The sequence below is a fragment of the Manis javanica genome, chromosome 3 (assembly GCF_040802235.1).
Source record: "Manis javanica isolate MJ-LG chromosome 3, MJ_LKY, whole genome shotgun sequence".
In the NCBI taxonomy this organism is placed as follows: domain Eukaryota; kingdom Metazoa; phylum Chordata; class Mammalia; order Pholidota; family Manidae; genus Manis; species Manis javanica.
The window spans coordinates 161,327,439-161,342,843 of record NC_133158.1 but is presented as its reverse complement, the minus strand read 5'-3'; the positions used below and the strand labels follow the sequence as shown (position 1 = coordinate 161,342,843).

General features: G+C 52.4%; 1 protein-coding gene and 1 long non-coding RNA gene across 3 annotated transcripts in view; one reads left to right on the top strand and one right to left on the bottom strand.

Moving 5' to 3' along the window:
* Positions 1-6,864, top strand: part of LOC140848490 (uncharacterized) — a 29,313-nt gene extending 22,449 nt beyond the window's left edge. Inside the window, exon 3 of the long non-coding RNA XR_012129482.1 lies at positions 6,310-6,864. This is a non-coding gene — a long non-coding RNA (uncharacterized lncRNA). The remainder of the gene's footprint in view (positions 1-6,309) is intronic.
* A 625-nt stretch (positions 6,865-7,489) lies between these two features.
* Positions 7,490-15,405, bottom strand: part of MRAS (muscle RAS oncogene homolog) — a 59,695-nt gene continuing 51,779 nt past the window's right edge. For both annotated transcript variants that reach the window (XM_036991856.2, XM_036991857.2), the window contains 4 exons: positions 14,903-15,056; positions 13,478-13,577; positions 9,704-9,783; positions 7,490-8,103 (listed from right to left, as the gene is read on the bottom strand). In XM_036991856.2, the coding sequence (XP_036847751.1) occupies positions 8,004-8,103; positions 9,704-9,783; positions 13,478-13,577; positions 14,903-15,056 (434 nt within the window). In that variant the 3' untranslated portion in view covers positions 7,490-8,003. The remainder of the gene's footprint in view (positions 8,104-9,703; positions 9,784-13,477; positions 13,578-14,902; positions 15,057-15,405) is intronic.

Sequence of the window (15,405 nt, the reverse complement as noted above, 5' to 3'; positions counted from 1 at the left end):
AGCCAAATCAACTGGGGAGCTTTAAAACAGCTGGACCCCAGCCCAGACCAATTGTGTCACATTCTCTGTGGGTGTGGCTGGGCGGTGAGATTCCCCCCGACCTCCCCTGAGCTCTCAGAGTGGTCCTAACACCAATAAGCAGCCATTTGTGAACCACAGGTCTAGATGGTTCCGAATTCGAGATGAAGGCATTGAACTTGAAGGGCCTTTCCCCTTGTCTCTGCCCCTGGCTCCCAGCCAGGCTCCCCAGAGGCAGGTTGCCAAGGAGTCCGGGGCTGTCCCAGCATCGCGGGTTTCCTTTCCCGCTCTGCCAACTCCACACCAGGGTGTGGGGGCCCGAGCAGCATAATTATGAGATGCTTGACTCTTTAAGGAATATGATTGAAAAGCCATTAGACCATGTTAAAGACCTTGTAACCATGACAGAACTGAGTTTTGGAATCCAAATGAGTCTTGAGAAATCTAGAAAGATTAAAACTAGGTATTGAGTGTCATATACTAAACGAATTATCTAAATATGACCAGTACACCTTGATATACCAGTACACACGATGACCAGTACACCGTGGCAGGGGGAGGTGGGTAAGTCACATGCGGTCACACTTAGTCACGTGGGGCACCGGGAGAGGGGCGTGCCCCTCTCTCAGGATGCTGGGGTCGAGCTCAGGGATGTGTCAGCCGAGGGAAGAACTTGGTCCGAGTTTGGAAAACCAGATGGATCTTTGCTCCTTTTGTTTCCTCTTCCTGCCCTCAGTGGCCCTGAAACTATCAGAAGGGCCTGAAGGCAGAAAAGGAGGTCCAAGGAGCCAGTTCATTTTCCCCCTGGGTAACACCTAGAACCTGCTGAAATATGGTCAGTCTCCCTGGAAGAATGCATATATACAAACAATTCTGCATATGACTTGGGGGGTAGTCAGCCACCCCACCTGTCATCACCCAGGGAGGCAAGGCCAGTAACCACTGTGCCCGGACCCCTGGGTTTCAGACTTTGAGGGAACCTTTGTTAATCAGATGCAGGAAGGAGCAAAGGATGTGGGCAACTTTGCCCAGAGCACCAGCTGCTGTCTTGCAGTTAAGAACAAGTTGCTATTCGCCTTCTTGTAGGGATCTTTATTTCCCCTACATGTATTAATTCGTGGTTCTCAGACTTTAGAGGGAATCAAATCTCCTTCAGGGTTTGTGAAAACACACACTGCTGGGCCTCACCTCAGAATTTGTGAGATGGGCCAAATAATTTGCATTTCTAACATTCCCAGGTAAGGCTGAAGCTCCTGGTCTGGGAACCCACTTTGAGAACCACTCACCCAGTCATTTTTACCTCTGTTTGTTAGTTCAGGTGCTGGTTTCCAGGACAGACTAGGAAGCTAGGTATGAGTCAGAGTTAATGTGTTGTTACCACGTCACTGCCAGGATGTACATTATACTGCAAGCATCCGTTGGTTCTTGGCTCAGTAAGCAATGGGCTTTGTTTAAATTTTCACATCAGCATGGTAATGAGTTCTCTGACAGATGTTGGAGCTCTGCAAAGTGAACGTCCTGGGGCAGGAGGGCACCTCCAGCTTACGTAGAGACCCCCTGCAGAGTGCCTGGGGAGCACAGAGCCTGTAGCATTCTTAGCTCAGGGTGTTAGCTCTTTACACTGGACTCAGTCGCCCACGTGTGAAGAAGAATGCAAGTGTCTGAGAAGTAAACTGGACCCCGGTCGCCTTTGTGTAAAAACCTCCTGTAATTAAGGAACCATGTGCTGACTGTGGAGACGTTCTGAACCCACCACCTCTCCCGGCAGATTGCTGCCGCTGTTCCAGGCAGGGGGCGGACTGATTGCCTCATTGAAAGCAAGTGAGGTTTCTTCTGCTTGGATGTGGCTGAACTGGGTCCCCAGCACGGTGGGTCCAAGGCTGGATTGTATCCTGTTGTTGAACTGATGTCCTAGGATGTGATGCTCAAACCTCACGGGAACATGAATTGCCGGAATCTTGTTAATATGCAGAATTTGACTGAATAGATCGGGACCAGCGTGAGTGGATGAGTTTCCAAGCTTCCGGTGGTGGTGATGCGGATGTCTGTGACCCTCAGGACTCCTTCCTGCCCACCACCTCTTCAGAAATGTGTGGAGTTGGGGGCGCTTATTTTAAATCGTCTTGGTGTGGATCCCAGGAACCTGGGCATGCTAGAGAAAGTGAAACTGATCTTCAGAAGTAAGGGAATTAGTGGGCCCAGTTCATGACTGAACTTTTCCTCTAGTCAGTGAACACTGTTCTCACCTACTGGGTGCAAGGTTTATGAGATCCTCTTTTGCTCTCCCTGGTTGAGGGGTTCCTCTTAATGCACAGTTGTTAGTGACTCACTATCCCCATGAGGCTCTGAGCCCCTGTGACCTGGTGACTGGGTTTAATGTCCTCTGTTGTTCTGGTGTGTTTGGCTCAGAGTGGGGTATTTGCTGCTGAATGAATGAACATATCTAACTTCTCTCAGTAGCAGGTGCTCAGTGGCACAGTCCACTCTGACATGTTTTAAAAATGAGAAGGGAAAGCCACTGGGGTGGAGAGGTTTGGGCACAGTGGAGAACATCATTTAGCTTCCATTTTACAAAAACCCCTCTGGTGGTCACATGGGGAATGAAGTGCAGGAGGCCAAGGGGGGAAGGCATGAATGGTGGCAACTCAGGATGTCAGCATGTCAGCAGTGGAGGTGATGAGAAATAGGGAGATTATGTTGCAGGTACCGTCAGCAGGATGTGTTGACAGATTAGATCTGAGGTGTGAGAGAGAGAGAGGAATTAAGGGTGACTCCAGGGCTTTTGTCCTGAACAGCTGGAAGCATAGAGCTGCTCTCAGTTGAACTGGGGAGGCTGTGGTGAGGCAGGCAAGGGAGGATGAAGAGCAGGACTTCAGTCTGGGACACACTAACTTTGAGACACTCTACCTGAGACATCCAGGTGGAGATGTGAAGTAGGCAGTTGGGTGTATGGGGTTTTGGAGAGAGTTTCAAGCTGAAGATACACCTTTGGGAGCATAAAAGCACATAGAAGGCATTTAATTCTCAAGACTGGTGAGATCACCAAGAGAGTGGGCTTAGGTTAAGAAGGGGACCAAGGACTGTGCTCTGGGTGCTCCAGAGTTGACAGGTTAGGTCCAAGAGGAGGAATCTGCAAAGGAGATCCAGGAGTGGCCACGAGGAAGGAGAAACACCGAGAGACGGCAGCATCCTAGGGCCGGCGGAAGGAAGTTTAACGGGGAAGAGGGAATGATCAACTGTGTCAATGCGTTAAGATCATCAACTACGAGGAGCTGGACATCCAACCGTGAACACAGAGACGGAAGCCGCCGGTGACAGTGAGAAGGGTGGTGGTGGTGAAGTGGCGTGGGAGCGCCTATTTGGAGCAGTTTAGAGAGAAGGGAATGAGAAACTTATGACGGTGAGTCTAAATTATTCTTTCAAGATGGTCCTGCAAAAGGCAGCAGAGAAGCAAGTGGTATCTTGCAGAGTAGGTGGATCAAATGAAGGTTTTGCTTTTGTTTAAGATGGGAAAGATCCAGCAGAGAGAAAATGGACGATGCAGAAGGAAGAGGGGTGTGGTGCTGGAGTAATGTCCTGGATGTATTCTGGTGCCCAAGAAGAGAGACTGGCTTTAATCAGGAGCATTGACAGTTCACAGAGCAGCCAGAAGGCAGTGTGTGGGTGCAGATGCTGGTGGGTGGGTAGAGGTGGTGGAAGGAGGCCATGGAAATTCTGTTCAGCTGTGGAGAAGGAAGCATCAGCGGAGAGGGAGGGGAATTTGACACACACACACAGGAGGAGGCCTTGTGAAGGTGGAACAGGAAGCGCTTTGGAGATGCTGGCCTTGAAGCCTGCCGCAGTGTGGCCACAGGCCATGGGAGGCCTAGCCAAGAAGCTGGAGAGGCAGGGGGTGGGTTCTCCGCTACAACCTCCAGAGGGGGCACAGTGCTGCTGACCCCTTCTCCTCCGCCCAGTGACACAGTCTGGACTTCTGGCCTCTAGAATGGTGAGAGAATGAACTGCTTTAAGCCACTCAGTGTGTGCTAATTTGTTAACACAGCCACAGGAAACTAATACAGAACTAAAGGATAATGGGCACCAGGAGACACTTTGCCTTGGCCACCATCATATACCCAGCGCTCAGCCCAATGCCTGGCAGGTGGCAGGGCCCACAAATCTGTGTGGGATGAAGGGGCAGGCAGCCAGGCCTGCACTGGCCACCACACACCCCACCCCACTCCTCTGCAGTCTGGCTCTCTGTTCCCAGAATGCCCTCTACCCCCAGGTTTACATGCTTCAACTATCATCGTCCCAAGAGAGGGATACCTTTTGGTCTCTATTCCCTGGAAAAAGGACTCAGAGAGGCTTAGTACCCACCAGGTTCAATCAACAGAGAAATGCAGTCACATTGTACAAAGGACTAATCTTGAGGTTGGGGCAGTTTCCATGAAAAGCAACAAAGGACAATCTAATAGGTGTTCTTTACAAAGAGCACCATTTCTGGGATCCTCACCACAAGCTCCCACACTTAGTTTAGTCCTCAGTCTAGTTGGGAGGTGCACACTTACTTCCCATTCACAGGCAGTTAGTTAGCGGAGGAGTAGGGCAGGTAACTTGCTCAAAGGCACATAAAGGTCGGTGATGGAGCTTGAATCCAGGGCTGCCGAGCATCAGGAGGTTCTGTCTCTGAACCCTGCCTGCCCTCACCCTCTGGCTCCGTGCAGGAGGAGACAGCCCTCACGGCCACCGGTGGTGTCCTTACTTTAGCTTTGCTCTATGAGACAGGGGTGTTCTGGGTAGACGCAGACAACTTACAATGTTCTCAGCAAAACTTCAGTAAGAGTGTTGGAGTAAGAGGAAATAAGTCAGACAAGTACTCCTCTTTTATTAATGAGTTGAGATACACAAAGACTTAATAGAAAGTTACACGAAAGGCTCACGCATTACCGAGACCTTCAGGATCACTGTAGTTTCATGACAATGGCCTCCTGTTAATACTGGGCAGCAGATGCTGGGTGCTCACGGTGCTCAGTAATTCAAGTATCTTTCATTCTAAGTAAACCTGACATGGAATTTCTAATCCAATGGGCTGCTAAAGGAGGGAACCTGGGGCTCCGGATTTACAGTAACAAATCTAAGGGGCCTTTGGGTGAGAGCTGCCACGTGTTCGTGGGTCATGCCTCCTGGCAAAGTGAGACAGGCCACACTAGGCTACCAGGCACACTTCACAGCCAAGTGCCACAAGGTCCTAAGAGAAACTGTCCAAGTGTCCCCTGTGTGGCAAAGGGCACAGGAAGCAGTGGCTTAGCCCAAGGCTAGGGTAGGGAGGATGGGGAGAAAGGGAGCACCCCTTTCTTTAAAGGAGGGTGCCAGAATTTTAGACGGAAATCTGAGAGTAAACAGTGGCAACGGCATGAGATGAAGGGGTTTCAGGAATGGTGTGCTCCAGGGGATGAGAAGGGAGCACATTTCAGGAGGTCTGGAAAACCACTGGGAACACCAGGATGTCATTAAAGACACAAGTCCCATTGGGCTCCTGATTTTCCAGCCTGACCCTGCCAGGTGACCATGGAGAAGACGTACTGAGGGTACACTCCACTCTGACATGTCTGGAAGCTGCCCTGCCACAAGGGCCCACAGTTCCCTAGAACACCAAGACTGTCTCTGCAAAGTGATCACCCATCTCACCTATGGGGAAAATGAGATCATGGGAGATGCAGGCTGACCATTGGCTCAACAGCAGAGGCTGCACAAGGCCGTCCCTTAACCAGGTTCTGCCTCGGGCATTGTGGAGCTCAGCCATAGGCTGAGTCCAGGATGGATGCCCTGGAAGATGGGGCCAGGGGTGGGGCAGAGGCGCTGCTTCTGCTGGGTGGAGGGACCAGAAGCAGTTGAAACCCCTTTATCTGGTTACCTCATTAAGGGCTTCATTCTAAGTCAACTGATTTGCTTCCAGCAAGACTCCCCGGCTCAGGGCTGTCGGGAATTGCAGGCTGTGCAGAGGGCAGGGGGCAGGGTGTGCTGCGGCACTCCATGCCTGGCAGTTTCCCAGCAGCAGACCCTGTCCTGTGGGCAGAGCCTCGCTCACTCCGCCACTCCCTGGATGCAGAGCATCTCTGTTCTTTCTTCTCCTGCCTGTCTTGCCTTTTCCTCATCTCCGACATGCAGCTGCATTCAAACTGTGCATGAGCTGCTGTGGATGTGGCTCAGTAGAGCATCAGGGTTGGAAAGAGTCTTGTCTTGCATTATAGGATCTGGGAATCTCTGAAGTGCCTGATCTGAAATGTTCTTTGTTCTCCTTCCTTTTAGGGTCAGAAGAAAGGGCCATTTAAACACATAAAGAAGTTTGATTTTCCATCTAACAGAAGTTCCAACTGTTTCATTCTTCAGCAGAATCACTCTTTGGTTGGGCCCCTTGGTGCCGCTGTCCCCTAAGTTGGGAACTCAGCATACTTCCAAAACTCGAGAAGAATCCAGGTGTCTTGATGTCCAGTTGGGTGATCACTTTCCGAGGGGTTTCTTTCTCCAAACAGTGGCCCTCCTACCTGCTAGGGATGCTTGTTGGCCTAGTGACCTGATTTATAACATATGGAAAACCAGGCCACTAGCCATGCCACCTCGCCTTCTGACCTCCTCTCCAGTGTCCACCCCACCCTGCCGTCCACCCCACCCTGGCTGGAAAAATCCAGTCATTGCTCACCTGAGAGGGAAGTGGACATCATCAAGGGGTTGGGAGGCTATTTCCTTGTAGAAACAGGTATATGGGAGCCATGTCATCGCCCAACCTTCCTTTCTCTTCCAATTATGTATTACAGTTAAGATCCAAGAGGTTAAGAAAAGTGCCAGAAAGCATCTTAATACTAAGTTTGCAAATGCTTAAAGGAGTTTGCTCAATTACTGGGCCTTAGAAGTAGAAGTCAGTTGACTCAAAGGGAAAATGGCTTCAGGTCTTAGTGCTGTTTTAGTAACAACAGTATTGGATTGTTTTTGGCTAAGATTTAGCACTAGCTAGAGTTTCCTGAATGGTGTCCACATGAGCTTACTTGGATGTGCAGAAACATACACATGTCAGTGTGTTCGTGTCTGAGGCACCAGGCCGCACAGGCGGTATGAGAAAGCCCTCTCACACGGCGGGGAGAGACAGAACCGAACCCAGACCATGCAGAAAATAAATGATCTGCAAAGCCAATCAGCCTACTTAAGTTATACATTTCCAGGATGATAAAAACCCCTTTTAAAATTGACATGCTCCTGCCAGCCTCTCCCCTCAGCAAAACAAAACTGTTTCCTACTGTCTACAGTCTCAACCACAGTCAGGCTTCCGAGTAAACACAACTTTCTTCTCTCCAGGTCCCAGGCCATCAACAGGGTCTGTCTCTCTGAGGCCCTGCTAACCTGGGTTCCCCCAGTCACTCACTTCCACATTGAGTTGAGTTTTGGCACTGCTGGGAAGACTCAGTTAAAAACCAACAATAATACTCCAGACATATTATCAGAGAGCCTGCTGAAGACTTGAAACTTCACCAGGCAGTGGGCACAGACCCCTTTAATAAAATATTGATCACTAAAATAATTTAAAAATCTACAAAAGACACCCAAGCTCAGACACTGCGGACTGGGGTGGCCGGGGGGCGCGATGGGGGACTGGATCATGGCTTGTTGTGTACTCTGTACGTGGATAAGCACTTCCACATCAAACTAACACGATGTAGTTCGGAGAAACAACACAGCCACGGAGGAGGGGAGGAATGGGCAGAATCAACACGTGGGGCTTGGATGCCACTTCCGTTTAGCGCCGTTTCTGGCCTCCTGCGGGACACGGGAAAGCCTGTGCCCTTTCAGCAGAGCCAGACGCCCTCTGCCCCCGCCTCCCTTTCTCCCTTCCCGTGCCAAGTCCTCAGGCCAAGGGCCGTGGTTAGAAGCGGCTCTCAGCGCGGTGAGGCAGAGGAGGGGTCCCGAGGGCCGGCCGGCTCACGGTCACGGTGCCCAGGGCCTCAGGCCTCTCACAGTATCACACACTGCAGTTTGTGGGTACCAGCGGCCCGGTCTCCCCGCCATTTGGTTTTCTTCTTCTTCTTCTGGCTTTTTTCTGGTATCTGTTGCCTGAAGGGCAGAAGAACAAAGTTAGGGTGGGCTCTGCTCCTCCCTGCCCCTCCTCCCTCCTCAGGGCCTAAGGCCGGCAGCCTGTGCCCGGTGGGGGTGCGCGGCAGGTGGGCTTGCTGCCCTCCACCCCGGGGGCACCTGTCTGCCTGGTGTCTCTGAGGCAAGGGAGGTGGGAAGGGGGAGCGCTCAGGGCCCAACCTGCCAGCCTGCCAGCGAGAACTGACTTCAGCCCATGGCTACATTTATTTACATCATGACCCACCTTACGTATCACATAGTGTTGGCCTTTGTTTTGATCTTTTAAATAAGATAAAAGATGAACAGAGTACAAAAGCTTTTTACATGTTTTCTGTTATTTTCTCCATGTCTAAAACCTTCCCTTGGAACTCCAGGTCTGTAACCAAGACATCACATCTCCTGGTGAGGTGGCATATCCTACCTGGAGGCAAAATGCCTGGGAAAAAAAACAGTTCAAGAGTACAGAACTGCGGCAAATACTAACAGACCGTTGGCTACCGTGGGAGAAGGGCGGGAATGGGTGAAACAGGTGAAGGGGATAAAGAGGTACAGACTCAATTACAAACTTATAAAATAAATTAGTCATAGGAATGGAAGTACTACACAGAGAATATGACAGTACAATAATATTGCAATATCTTGGTATGGTAATGGGGGGTAACTACACTTATCAGGGTGAGCATTTAGTGATGTATACAACTATGCCGTACATCTGAAACCAATATAGTATCGTATAGCAACTATATTCCAGTACAAAAAAGAGCGCAGAATTGCCGGTTAAAGCCTAAGGTGAAGGCTGCGTTATCACAGCTCCCGCTGGGGAGTAATGAGACTGAGGCTGTGGAGTGAAAGAGACAGAGAGAGAGAGAGAGAGTGTGCGTGTGTGTGTGTGTCAGGGGGCTGAGAGGTGGCAGGCCGGGAGGCGGGCTGCTAGAGCCCCGTGTGGGACTTCCTAACCAACCACAGCCCTGGAGCTCACCAGCACGAGGTAAGAGATTCGACGCCTGGGGTTGAGAACCAGCGGTTAGGCCACTGGTTGGGCTGAGGACTTAGGAAATGGGAGGGTAGGCGACAGGGAGACCAGCTCCAGGTGATTAAGGTTTGGGCCCTGACCATGTGAAGGTTCTAGAGACTCTGGGTTAGGATCTCTGACAATGCTTGGAAACTGTCAGTGGGTGGGGTCCAGAAAGGAGACATACATGCTATGGCTGACGAATATGAGCCTGAGAATCAGAATGGGGCTGTTCAGGTGAGATGTCAAGGGCACTCTGCCCAGGGTGGAGGTGCTTTTCATGGTGCTGCCAGCTGTGGGGTTGGGAGAAAGCCCACCTAGGCTGCGACCAGGAGAGGCCAGGAGGAGGCTGAGCTGGCACCTCAGGTGGGAAGCCACTTCTCTGTGGCTTGTGCAGCCGATGCCCACAGGTAGGGCAGAGGCAGGTGGGAAGTTTGGGGGAAGAGATGGTTGGAGGTATAAGAAGTCCAAGTACCTGCCTCGGCCTGGGAACAGGGAGCTGTGTTCACCTGGCCCTGCCAGTGCCCCCTTGCTGCACAGGCTCTGTTTGCAGGGAGGGGCCACACTCACCTGATGACCCTAACCAGGTCGTGGAAGGCTTTGTCGACATTGAGAGGCGGGTCCTTGGCACTGGTTTCTATGTACGGAATCTGCAAGGCACGGCTCAACTTGGTAAAAGTGGCACTGAGATCCACAAAGTCCTGTTCCCTAAAAATGTGAATTCTCCAAGGGCCCAAGGAACCGTGTACCCTTACAGCTCAGGCAGCCTACGTGCCCCTTGGTGGCTTCTAGCTCTTTAAGTTTGGAAAGCCTTATGGACAGCTTCTCTGAGCCCCCCTTGTTCTCGAGTCACAGAGATATTTAATAAGCCCCTAAAAATAGAATAAAAGTGATCTTTTTTTATAGTTGAAGACCAAAGGCTGTTTCATTTATCAAACTAAAATATGCTCTCATACTATTTTCTTTCTGTTTTCTTTCTGAGGTGTATTTCTTCACCATGGGGGGCTTCTGCCCCTCTCCCTGGGCCCTCCAGAGGGGACTCAGGTGGGAAAGGCTGCAGCAGGGCTGCGTCATGAGCAGGACTCTGTCCCCTGGAGGCCCCTGGCTGGTCTGTGCCTTCCCAGACAGCCTGCCAGCCCCTGTCTTGTTTGATCTGCATCCCCAGTCTGGAAGCTCATTGTTTACAAAAGGCTTGTGTCTGCATGTTTCAGGCTGAGGAATCATCACCCAGATGAAAGGCAGCAGCACACTGGGAGATGTGGGCCAGGTGACCCCATAGGATGGTTTTGAGGGTTGTGTCCACATCCAGCCTTGGTCCGGCACAGGGAGACCAGAGGCTCCATGAGCATTCATATTCTCCTATAGTGGGGACCCCACAAAAGCAGGAAGGACTCCCCCCACCTCCCCACAAGTGGAAGGAGTGTGGGGTTCACACAACGTGCACAGGCTTCCCTAGATGAGATGGAGGTAAGCCACTTGCGATTAAACTGAGGAACTTTGGTAATCATCATAACCCTTGTCTGATTACAAAATTAAGGCATTTCATTATAACACATTTGAAAAAAGAAAAGCACAGTGAAGAAAATAAAAATGATCAACACTTTAAATGCACGGGTTGGTGGTAGTGGGGGGACAGGGTAAGATGTTATTTCAGAAGAGTAGGCTGTGAACGATTGATTGCCCAGAACACATTGTAATTATATCTTTCCGTCAACTGTCACCATGGGAGACTGGATGTTCACACACTGCTGTGGCTTCTACCAGAGCTCTTGCAGCTGACCGGGATGCAAAGGGCATGGCTCAGACCTCTGACATATTCATTCAGCACATGTTTGAGCTTCTGATAACACTGAAAGGGCAATCCCACTACAGGCTATTGGACTGAGTTGACTGTGGGCTGTTCGGCCTCCCAGGTCTCCCTGACCACACTTAATCCTCATGTCAGCCCTCGGAGGTAGGCAAGTAACTCTTTTTGCAACTGGGAGACTGAGCTCAGAGTGGTGACATACCTGCCCAAGGCCACATGGCGGCCAGCAGAGAATCGGGGTTTCAGCCAGGTGCCTGTTCCACAGCCCACCTGGCCTCCCATGACAGGAGGGGTGCCGAGGTCAGCTTCAGAGCCTCTCCCCAGCATGGTAGGTGCCCCTCAAACACCCTGTGAGGCCAGGACAAGGCTCTTCCTGGAGGAATGTGCACACCCAGAGGGGAGCAGGAGGCAGGGAGGCCCCTGCAGCTGGGGTGCACTGACCTGCAGCCCCTTCATGCCCTAGAATCCCGCCAGCTCAGGGAGCCCTGGCTTCCAGAGGCCTCATGCCGGTGCTGTCTACCATCTCAAGTCACCACCCAGAGGTACAGGAGCTGCAGTGTCCCCCAGGGCCTCAGACATCCTCTACCTTCCTCCTGGGGGTCCTGCCTGTACCACTGAAGAGATGCTGATGTGCATTATCTGGGTTCTTGGAACTGAAGGATTTCAGCAGCAACGAGACAAGCTAAGGGAAACCCTGCCACAAACAGTACTCAGTCCAGCCATCCGACTCCACCAAAGGGCTAGGAAGTGCCATCTTCCTGCACCGGGTGGGGCAGCCTGCCTGGGGCAGCTAAAGAGGAACTTGCTTTGTGAGCTCTAAAATTAGGATGTTGTCTATAGCAGATCACGGAGTCATCTGGTCAAATGACACATGAAGTGGTAGCATGTGCTGTGGGAGAAATGACACGCCTGAGGGGCTGGAGACTGGGTGCTACCGGGGATGCGGGGGGAATGCCCACCAGCTGGGAGGCCCTGGGAGATACTTAGCCTCTGGTGTCTCATTCCCTGTATGTGCAGAAGGGGCCACTGCAGCCTGCACAGCACCCCTGCCCAGGGCTCCTTGGGACGGACACCCAGGAAGGGGTTGTGAGCGACCCTCTCGGCATCATACGGCCGGCTGTGAAATGCAGATGACTCCGCAGGCCTGATGCCCAGGATGCGAGCCCTGGAGGTCCCTGCGCTCTCCAGGAGGCCTGCATCTAATGCTAAGCCCAGCTGTTGGTGCCCACCCCTCATCCAGAGCCTCCTGAGCAGCACCTTCCCTAGTGGGTCACTCCCTCCTCCTCCAGGCTTCTTTTTTATTTGGCTTCCGTGACACCCCACTCAGGTTCTCATATGTCCTGCTCAGTCCCTTATGGGCTTCCTCATCTCCCCCCATTACAGTATTGAAGGGTCCCCAGCCTCAGTCCCGCGACCCCTTCCCTTGGCTCTCATGGCTTTAAACGCTGTGCTGCCAGTTCCCAGTCTTCTCCCTCCACACTGGCACACCTCACTGCCGTCTCCACTTCTCCACTTGTATCTGCTCAGCTACGCAGACTAAACAGATCCAAAGTCAGGCTCCTGCCCGCCCCGCCTCCTGATCCCCTCCGTCCCTGTGCCTCCAGGCCTCTGAGCTCTCAAGTGCTCAAGCCCAGAACTGTGGAACCATCCTGGTTCTTCACTTTCTCTCTCACCTGACACCCAGTAGATAAACAAATCCTTTTGGCTCTCACCCCCTTCCCAGGTGCCACACGGGTCCGCACTGACGTGAGTCTGGGTCAGCGCAGCAGCCCCGAGCTCATCTCCCTGCTCACGGCCTGAGCCCGGCAGACTGCCCAGCAGAGGGGGACTTCTACAGACCTGACCCGTGAGGCTACGGCTCGGGCGGACCAGTGCCGGGGAGGGGTGGGAGGAAGCCCCGCGGCTCCAGCCAGCACCATTTAGAGGGCAGAGGGGCATCACAGTGAACTGAAAAAAAAAAACAACCAAAACCCAAACCCCAAGATATCTGCTGCCATTCACTTGTGTAGATGTCCCCCCGGCACTCCTGCCCTATCACTGTGCGGCCAGGGCCAGCCTCAGCTTGACCACTTGTAAGATGGAGATAATTACCTCAACCTCAACATTCGGTTGTGAGGACTAAATGCTCCCCCTGTGCGATCCTGGCACAGAGCAGGGCATGAGGAGCAGCAGCTGCTGGGGTGTCCGGAGCATAATCAGGTGGCTGGCTCAGAGATGGGCGGGAGCCCGTGCTGCACTGCCCAGAGGTGAGTCTGCAGCATGGCGGCCAGGAGGTGGTCAAAACCACGGCTGCCAGCCACTGTGAGGGTACCTGCTCCCCACAGCAGAGAGCGACTGGCAAGAGGGCGCTCTGCTCTGCTGCCTTGTTTCAGAGACTGTCTCCATTTCATCTGCCCGTGAAGCCTCTGTGGGAGCCAGCCCACCACCTCAGGGGCCCGAGTTCTGTGACACAGATGGGACTGCTGGGATGATGGGACATCAACTGTTATATGTCCCCTGAGTCCCGACACACACACACACACACACACACGACCTACATTGTGTTTGGTCGCCATTTCTTTTCCTTGATCCCTGGTGATTTTCCTCAAATGCATCAAATCAACTTTGTTGGCCACGAGGATCATCGGGAATGACTCTCTGAGAAATAAAGGAAGGGCAGCTCTGAGGTTTTGCCATCTTCCCCTCACCCCCACCCCAGCAAAGGCGAAGCAGCCACCCCAGGCAGGACACAGCCCAGGGGCCTCCCACTTGGCTTGGGACAGACTGAAGCGCCCCCTCCCTCCACGCCTCCAGGCAGGGGAAAGGAGCCTGGGGCCTGCTGGCTGTCTTGGTTTGACGCCTGGGGCTTGCTGCAAGGAGAGCAAGGGGCCCTCCGGGATGCCTGGCTCAGGCCTGGCAGTGACGGAGCCACGGGGTTGCTGCATCAGGCTGGGTTCCCAGCCCTGCTTCCTCCCATCTCTCTGCCGCCTGCCAACCTCGCAGAGCTGCTGCGGCCACCAGCAGTGGCTTGTGAAGAGCACCAGAGCCAGGGGCTGGCACACAGCTGGCACTCGGTGAATGGCAGCTGCCACGTCAGGGTGGCTCCCAGGAGAGGAAGGTGGGATCATGAGGCACGTCTGCCTTAAAGATTCCTGCCAACATATGTGGCCAAACTGCTGTCCAAACATGGACAAAATGGCAGTCTTGCAGCATCTTTGGCATCATTGGACATTTTCATGTAAAAAAACTATAATTTGGTGAAAACAGTACTTTATATTTTCCCTAGGATTAGCAAAAAGATTGACTATATTCCTACATCTGAGTCATTTATGCTTTCTCTTTTGAGATTCCTATATTCAGGGGCTTAACTCACACTTATCTCTTGGAGAACTGTGTGTGTGTGTGTGTGTAGCCCTTTTCCTGGTAAAGCTGTTAAGTCATTAACACTTTACCTTTGGAATAACTGGATTTTTCCCAATTCACTGAGATTTGTTCAAAGCTTGCTGTCTTCCCATTAGTTTCTCCTTTTACTTTCTTTACATTGTGTAGGACCCAATTAATTGAAAAGACCGATTGGGCTTAATATTACTTCATGTAATGCTAAGGAAAAAATGAGCCTTTAATGAAAGGGGCTTATAAATCTCATAGTCAAATGTGCTTTAACCAATTACAATGTATAGCAGACTGAAAATTCACTCTTTCTTTGAATTTAATAAAATTTGGGCAAATTGGAGCTGAAAAACAGAGATGTTTCCTCTGGTTCCTGACTCATCAGTAGGTACAGTTTAGGAGGACTGGCGGAGGACTGACCCCCTGAGGCTTGGAGGCAGTTTGGCCCCACTGACACAACTAGCGTAGGAGTCAGAGGGACCAAGGTCTGAACGCAGCTCTGCCCCTCTGCTACACAGCCTCCCCTGAAAATCTGAGAGACAGACAGAGGCTGCTGAGCCCGGAGCCGGGAGGTCTGGCCCAGCGGCCCTCACCTGTCCTTGACGCGCAGGATGAGCTGGTGGAAGCGGTCCACGTGCTCGAAGCTCGCCTTGTCTGTGACGGAGAAGACGATGAGGAAGCCGTCCCCGGTGCGCATGTACTGCTCCCGCATGGCACTGAACTCCTCTTGGCCGGCTGTGTCCAGAACTGGGGTGGGTGGGAATTCAGGAGCTCTCACCACCCACCCTGGAGGCCCTGCGGCCTGCAAACCCACCTGCTGCTGCTGCCCCTGCAAGAGGCCGCATGAGCTCCCTGGGCAACACTGTGAGGGACCCAGCAGGGCCGCAGCCACCTCCCGCTGTGAGGCTCTCATGGGCTCATGGGGACCCACTGGTTCCAATCCACAGTGCTGCCTGGGCCTTAGCCAATGTCTCCAGAAAGCCTCATGAGTCACCGAGCAACTCTGATACAAAATCCCTCTGGAGTTCCCACAGCTGGGCCTGGATCCCAGCTGCAGCCCTTACAGGTTCTTGGAGAAGTTGCTAACTCTCTGAGC